The sequence below is a fragment of the Protobothrops mucrosquamatus genome, unplaced genomic scaffold (assembly GCF_001527695.2).
Source record: "Protobothrops mucrosquamatus isolate PMUCROS unplaced genomic scaffold, P.Mucros_1.0 scaffold760, whole genome shotgun sequence".
NCBI classification, from domain to species: domain Eukaryota; kingdom Metazoa; phylum Chordata; class Lepidosauria; order Squamata; family Viperidae; genus Protobothrops; species Protobothrops mucrosquamatus.
In genome coordinates this window covers 392,251-400,315 of record NW_015387029.1, presented here as the reverse complement: position 1 = coordinate 400,315, position 8,065 = coordinate 392,251, and the positions used below count along the sequence as shown (strand labels likewise).

General features: G+C 48.9%; 1 protein-coding gene across 1 annotated transcript; it reads right to left on the bottom strand.

Annotated features, from left to right (window-relative positions):
- Positions 1-3,430: 3,430 nt before the first annotated feature.
- Positions 3,431-7,400, bottom strand: LOC107289735 (retinal homeobox protein Rx1-like). Its single transcript, XM_015818537.1, has 2 exons — positions 7,158-7,400; positions 3,431-3,874 (listed from the first exon to the last, which is right to left on the bottom strand). The coding sequence occupies exons 1-2, from the start codon at positions 7,398-7,400 to the stop codon at positions 3,431-3,433; spliced, it is 687 nt and encodes a 228-aa protein (XP_015674023.1).
- Positions 7,401-8,065: the final 665 nt, after the last annotated feature.

Genomic DNA, 8,065 nt, shown 5'->3' with positions numbered 1-8,065 from the left:
ACTGGAGGTTTTCAAGAAGAGACTGGACAGCTTGAGCAGGGAGTTGGACTAGATGACCTCCACGGTCCCTTCCAAGTCTGTTATTGTCTGTTCTATGTTTGTGGATTCTCCAACACTGGAAGTTTTTAAGAAGAGACTGGACAGCCACCTGTTTGAAATGGTATAGGGTCTCCTACCTTGAGCAGGGGGTTGGACTAGAGGACCTCCAAGGTCCCTTTCAACTCTTGTTATTCTATTCTATTTGCACAGAGAGGCCTGGGGTAGCAAACTACATGCCCAGAGGGTTGGATGAGCGAGGACTGAGGTTATATATACACACAGTCCTAAAGTAAATCCATTGTTTGCTTTGGGGTGTTGGTTCCCCCCCCCAGAAACCGGAACGTAAATGCCTGTCAAGGTAATAGCTGAACAGCTAACCAGCTTGTATAATGTGAGATGTATGATGCAATGATGGGAATGACTCAGCAGGGTCTGTGTCCCTTTAAGAGCCAGCAGGGTCTGTGTCCCTTTAAGAGCTCTGCTGCTGTGCTTTTTTCTCTTCTGTTTCCTGCTGTAATTGTGGTTGTTTGGATCCTGCTGTATTAGCACGTGCATGTATATTGTTCCTGGTGTATGATTGTAGATAGTGTAAGATAAACCACCATTTAATACAAACCACTGTTTACTGTGTTTACTCCTGGGGTTATCTCAGCGCAATAAAACTGTGCATACTCTGACAATGCCTTTTTTTTTCTTGGCAAACGCATTGACAGTTGCGGTCACCTGGCTGCGGGATGCTGCAATCGGTCCTCAAGGCCACGTGACTGCAGAGGGAAAAGGGGGGGAGCCATAGGGGCTCTGGAACGGTGTCATCCACAGCTCCAGGGTGGTCTGCTGAAACTTTGAATGGTCACTAAACAAACTGTCGTAACTGGAGGACTGCCTGTATAGCAGCCAAATGGATCCAGTCTGAGATCTGTCAGGGGTTTCTAGAAGCCCCTCGACTCAGAGGTTTATGCAGCAGCCAGTTTTGGTTGCGTAGTCCAGCCAGGACCATCAAGACAATCAAGAGGGTGGCCACACCCATTGCATAGACTAGAAGACCTCCAAGGTCCCTTCCAGCTCTATTCTATTCTGTTCTATTCTGCATTCTATTCTATTCTGCATTCTGTTCCGTTCTGCATTCTGTTCTATTCTGTTCTGTTCTGCATTCTATTCTATTCTGCATTCTGTTCTATTCTATTCTATTCTATTCTATTCTATTCTATTCTATTATTCTATTCTATTCTATTCTATTCTATTCTATTCTGCATTCTGTTCCGTTCTGCATTCTATTCTATTCTGTTCTGTTCTGTTTTGCATTCTATTCTATTCTGCATTCTGTTCTATTCTATTCTATTCTATTCTATTCTATTCTATTCTATTCTATTATTCTATTCTATTCTATTCTGCATTCTGTTCCGTTCTGCATTCTATTTTATTCTGTTCTGTTTTGCATTCTATTCTATTCTGCATTCTGTTCTATTCTATTCTATTCTATTCTATTCTATTCTATTCTATTCTATTCTATTCCAGCCTGGGTCTTTGGGGGGGGGCCCAGAGGATGTACCCAGGTGCACAAAAAAGGGTGGGGCTTTGCAGATCAGGGCACACCCCTCCGGATACCCCAGTGCAAACATCACCAAGCACACCTGTTCGGAAAACCAATGCTCTCCCTCGCTTTATTCTCGGTGGACCCAGCCCTGCTCAGATATCACTCCGGGATTAAAGCCATAATTTGGGGAATGGCTTTGGGATCCCCAAAGCTCCTCTGGCTGAGCCCTCCACTGGGAAGGAAGCCCGCCCGAGGCCCCCAAGCCCTCCTCCCACGGTCAGCGTCCGTGTCTCCCACGGGGCGAACGGCCTTCTCCCGTCTGCTTTCCCTTCTGACTCGCCAGCCTTACACGGATCCCGGTGGATCTTTTGAGCCAGGGATCCTTTTGGCCGATCCCACTGGTCCTTTTCCGGTCAGGGATCCCGCAGGGAGTGGCAGACGAGGCGGAAAGATACCCGCTCTGTCTTGTTTTGAACGACGACGGCACGGATCGTACTTCTTCTTGAATTTGCTGGCGGGTTTAAGATGTGCGTCTTTTTTATTTTAACTTTATGTAAACTTTGCTTTTTGCTGTTCTGACCAGGGGTGTTTCCTCACAACGACAATGACGGTGACAATAACCCTGAGAAGAGTCCACGGGTTTTTTTTATTTTTGTCCCAAAGATGCTTTTTCACGAGTTTTTGGCTTATTTTTGGTTTTTTTCCCAAATCAAAACAAGAAAGTCCAGTTGCATCTTTGGGACAACTATGGATGACTGAGAAGCACCAGTTTTTTTTCTGGTTTTTCATCTTGCTGGTTTTTAATCCGGCCAGCCTGGAAATCCCATCCTACACAGGCAGTCCTCGGCTTACGACCACAATGGAGCCCAACGTTTCTGTTCCTAAGCGAGAGAATTGTTAAGTGAGTTTTACCCCCTTTTACGATCTTTCTTGCTACAGTTACTAAGTGAATCACTGCATGGCTGCTAAGTGAGTATGGCTTCCCCCATTGACTCGGTATATTAGAAGGTCCCAAAAGGGGGAATCGGGTGATCCCGGGGATTCTGCAACCGTCATAACTATAAGTCAGTTGCCAAGCATCGGAATTTTGATCACCTATCCATGAATTTTGGTGCTGCAACGGTCGCTAAGTGTGAAAAACGGTTGTAAGTTACTTTTTTTCAGCGCCGTTATAACTTCCGACGGCCACTAAGAGAATGATTGTAACTCAAGGACCATTTGTAGTAGATGCTAAATTAAGGTGGAACAAAATTGTGGGAGAAAAACCAAAATAAGCAAAACATAGCAGCGGATGGAGCAGAAAGCTGCTCTCTCCCTAAAAAAAGCCTTGCGCGCCCGTTCTGAAATGGTGCAATTTTGCCCACATTCCACCCTCCCAGCTGGCATTCGGTAGAAAAAGAACAAAAAACAAAAGAACAGAAAACCTTTGAGGTCCCTCCACAATTTGCATTTGGTTTGGAAGGAGATTTTCGAGGCCTGCAGAGATTCCCTGCCAAATTCTACACCTGCCTGTAACAACAACTTCAGCAGTCCCGCAAGGACAAACGCGCCGTGCAGAATTCTTGCTGGCGGATACCACTTCTGCCACCAATCTGGTGTGAACGAAAGCATCTTCCCTTGCGAACGCTGCGTCTAGCGTGTTCCCTGGCGTCAATCCACTTTATAGCTGAGGTCTGTGAAATGGAATCGGAGAGCCTCTCCCTTTCCGCGGTGGTTGCTCACCGCCCCACCCCCCAGATCGCACGAGAAACTAAGCGACATCTTGACCGAGGAGGGGGGAGGGATCGTAAGAGAGTCTCCTAGGGTCCCGCTCAGCCTGGTTGGTGTTTTACTACGGCAAGGCGGCCTGACCCGCCATCAAATGGGCTGCCAGGTTTTGTCTATGGTCTGGATGTGCTCCTTCGCTTTCATGCGCAGCGACGCGATGCTGGAGTTCCGCTGGTCGAGGTCCTCCAAGGGGTACTTGTCCACAAAAGTTGTGGCGCACTGGTAGGCCATAGGCGCCATGGGTTGCATGCTCTGGGGCAGGGCGGGGGGGTTATTGAGGAAGGCGTGGGCTGGGTAGGTGGGCTGGAGGGCCTGGCTGGGCCCCATCAACCCCGTCAGGCTGTGCATGGTGGTGGCGCTGGAGATGGGCGAGGTCAGCCACGGGTCTAAGGGGAGAGAGTTGCCGATCGGCCCCATGTTGGCCGCCATCGGGGGCCTGCTGAAGGACAGCACGGGGGTGTCGTGAAGCTTCATGGCGGTGGCTTCCATCTTCTCCTGACGGCGCCATTTGGCGCGCCGATTCTGGAACCAAACCTGTGAAAAGAGTGCCCCCCCCAAGAGGAATGAGAAACAACATTTACATATTCAGGGGTCTTTCCCACTTGGCCACTTTAAGACTTGTGGACTTCAACTCCCAGAATTCCCCAGCCGGAAGAATTATGGACTTCTACACCCAGAATTCCCCAGCCAAAAGAATTGTGGACTTCAACTCCCAGAATTCCCCAGCCGGAAGAATTGTGGACTTCAACTCCCAGAATTCCCCAGCTGGAAGAATTGTGGACTTCTACTCCCAGAATTCCCCAGCCAGAAGAATTGTGGACTTCAATTCCCAGAATTCCCCAGCCGGAAGACTTGAGGACTTCAACTCCCAGAATTCCCCAGCCAGAAGAATTGTGGACTTCAATTCCCAGAATTCCCCAGCTGAAAGACATGTGGACTTCAACTCCCAGAATTCCCTGGTTGGCTGGCTGAAGAATTCTGGGAGTTGAAGTCCACAAGTCTTAAAATGGCCACGGATGGAGACCCCTCACCTAGGGGAGACAGTAGGAGCACTTGCTAATTCATCTCCTGAACATTTTCCCAAGGGAGTGTTTCTCAACCGGGATAAGTCTAGTATGCGTGGACTTCAATTCCCAGAATCCCCCGGCCAGTTTGTGTCTGGTTCTGTTACAGGTAATCCTTGACCTATAACCTGCCTTTAGCACCCGTTTGACATTGCAACGGCACTGAAATCGAAGTGACTTAAGGCCGTTTTCACACTTACGACCGTTGCAGCCTCCCTGTAGTCACGTGATCAAAACTCAGGCACTTGGCAACTGACTCATATTTATGACGGTCGCCGTATTCCGGGGTCACGTGATCCCCTTTTACAACCTACTGACAAGCAAAATCAATAGGAAACTGAATTCACTTAACTGTTATCAACTTAATAACTCATGTTTCTTGCCAATGGTGTTGGCAAGAAAAGTCGTAAAATGGGGCAAAACTCACTTAACAACTATCTCACAGAAATTCTGGGCTCAATTATGGTCGTAAGTCAAGGACTACCGATATTGTTACTGAAAGGGTTTAGTTCACCAACTTTTTTATTACGAATACCTATAGTGGTAACCCACTACTATCCTTTTATGGTCACAGCTGCTTGTGTTTAGTAATTGGGTGTATTTGAATTCACTGATATCCCTTTATTCCTCTCCTTTGCTTAGTATTATTTTAGTAATATTGATTTTAAACAATTTGTATGCTCATCCATCACAAGCCAATGACTTCCACTAATATTATGAAATCGCTACGAGGCAGGTAGGCAGGCAGGAAAATAAACAGAGCCGAGAAGGTGAATTTCGATGTCCAGAATCTCTATCAGACACCCAGCTGGTTAGGGAATTGTGGGAAATAAAGTCTACTTTTTTGGGGGGGTGCCCTTCCATAGGAAAAACACAACTAATCAGGATCAAAAACAACCAACCATAGGACATGGTACGAACCATGGCTGGCTTGAGAATAGTTTGTTCTTATCTCACCTGATCGTTCTGTACTCATTTTTCTGTTGATTGGTTGTTGTTAGTTAGTTAGATGCTAAGAGTCCCTTTGTTGAGACGAATAGCCGTAGAAAAATAAATGGTGTCATCTAGTCACTAAGCGGGAGACTGACTTTGTCAATTGCGAGGCAGGAGCACAGCCTTGCTGTAACTTAAGTACAAAATTGTTTCTCGTGTCTCTGGAGAGTCTCCATCATCCAGATCACGGTGGTCCCAAAGGTGATTTTTTTCAGGAGGCAACTGGAATTTCTTGTTTTTTCTTTGAAGACGTTTCGCTTCTCATCCAAAAAGCTTCTTCAGCTCTGACTGGATGGTGGGGAAGGGAAGGATTTAGACTCCTTGCAGATAGTCGTTGAGGCCACCTGGAGGATTGTCTGTGTCTTCAGACTCACCTGAGTGGTGCAAATGGGTGTGGAGCCTTCTTGGAACTGCTGAAGGGACTGTGTTGTAGACTGCAGGTAGACAATGTCGTATCCCTCCTCATTTGTTGAGAGAGAGGGTTGTTCAATTTGGACCTAGATGCCCTCTTGGACCCCTCTCTCAAGACAGCGGTCCTCTCTGTCCAAAATGTGGACTTTCCCGTCCTCGAAAGAGCGGACGTTGTCTTTCAAATGCAGACGGACGGCTGACTCTGCTCCTGATGGGTTGGTTCTCCTCCGTTGCGCCCAGCGCTTGTGAAGTGGTCGTTTTGTTTCCCCAATGCAGAGATCTACCCACAGCTCCCTGCACTGTACTGCACACACCACGTTGCTCAGTTTGTGTCTGGGTGTTTCCTCCTTGGGGTGGACCAGCTTTTGCCTTGGTGTATTCGTGGGTTTGAAGTGTGCACGTATGTTGTGTTGGCCGTTGAGCCCTCTCTCAGCAGAGGGGGAGGATACGACACCACCTACCTCCAGTCTACAACACCGTCCTTTCCGCAGCTCCAAGGAGGCTCCACACCCATTTGCATGACTTAGGTGAGGATGCAGACAAACCTCCAAGTGGCCTCAACAACTCTACAAGACTGCAAATAACCAGCTGTCTGCATGGAGTATAAATCCTTCCTTTCCCCACCATACGGTCAGAGCTGAAGAAGCTTCTGGGATGAGAAACGAAACGTCTTCAAAGGAAAAAACAAGAATGTCCAGTTTCCTCCTGAAAAAAAGCACTTTTGGGGTCGTTTCTCACGTCTGAATGCTCCCGATTGAGGAAGAACAAGAATTTGTAGCTCACAGAAGTACGTTTTGTGTTTCCTCCTTGACATTTTAGATTTCTACATGCAGGGAAGTTGGCTACGAGGCTTGGCCCTAGACTAGGCGAGGTCTTACTCCTATAATCTTCCACCCAAATATTAAGTAGCCACAACTGGAACCAGAATTTTTCCCTGCTAAGCAAAGCGATTGTGAAATGTCCTATTTACAACATTATTTTTTTTTTGCTAAGCGAACCTCACTGCAGTTGTTAAGTTAAGTTGTTAAACAAGTCCCTCTTCCCCTCATTTTACTTTGCTGGTCGATTGCGGGATCCCCGGGATGCTGCAACCATCAGAAGCGCGTGGCGGTTGCCAAGGGGGCGAATTCGGATCCCACCATCGCGAGGGCGCTGCGACGGTCGTAATTACTAGGACCGGTCGTAAGTCACCTTTTTTATTCCCCAGAGCCGTTGCAGCTCGGAGCGGTTGTTAAAGAAACGGCCGTACACCGAGGACGACCGGTAGCACCATCTCAGCCTGGTGCTCCTGAAATCCTGGGTCTAATCTTGGCTTGTTTCCTCGCCCAAGCCCACCGCGCCCTGCTTACCTGAACCCGAACCTCCGGCAGGTTGACCTTCATGGCCAGCTCCTCCCGGCTGTAGACGTCGGGGTAGTGGGACTTCTCAAAGGCCCTCTCCAACTCGTGCAGCTGGTAGGTGGTGAAGGTGGTCCGGTTGCGCCGGTGCTTCTTCTTGGAGAGCTCCTCATCCAGCGGCTCCGGCGTGCCGCTGGCCTCCTCCACGCTCCTCCGCAGCTCGCTCGGCTCCCCCTCCGGCTTGCCGAGGAACATTCTGGAGCCTGGAAAGGAGAGAGAGAGAGAGCGGGGCGCTCAGTGGTCAGAGAGGAGGAAGTGGGATCCATAAGCCGGCCAGCCGGCCTGGTGTGACGCTGCAGCAAAAGAGGCCGATACCATTGGAGGCTGCGGGAGGGGCTGGATTTACATGGCAGGAAGAGGAGCCGGTAGCCTTCCTGCTGTCCTACTCAGAGCTCCTTCAGCCTCCGGTCCTTAAATCGTGGGCGCTCCAACACTGGGGTTTTTTAAGAAGAGACTGGACAGTCACCTGTCTGAGATGGCATAGGTCAGTGGTGGCGAACCTATGGCACGGGTGCCAGAGGCGGCACGCAGAGCCCTCTCTGTGGGCACGCGCGCCGTCGCCCCAGTCCTAGGCCTTCAGCTGGGTTTTATAAACCTTTTCGTTTAGGCCTCCGCCACCGTGTGCAAAAAAAAAAAAAAAGGTTCAATCAATCAGTCAATTTCAACCTCGCGGGAAAACAAAAAGATCTCGCAAAGTTGGAATTGATTGAACATTTTAGTCCCACCCAGTCTGCCGTTACCACAGCAGCCACACCCACCCAGTGGGCCACGCCCACCCAGCACCCGACGATGCATAAGTGGGTTTTGGGTTGCAGTTTGGGCACTCGGTCTCTAAAAGGTTCTCCATCACTGGCATAGGG

Excerpts from the sequence above, each read along its gene's own strand:
- LOC107289735 (XM_015818537.1), bottom strand. The coding sequence starts at position 7,400 with ATGTTCCTCGGCAAGCCGGAGGGGGAGCCGAGCGAGCTGCGGAGGAGC. Across the intron at positions 3,875-7,157 it reads TGCCGGAGGTTCGGGTTCAG|GTTTGGTTCCAGAATCGGCG; the intron begins GTAAGCAGGGCG and ends CTCTTTTCACAG.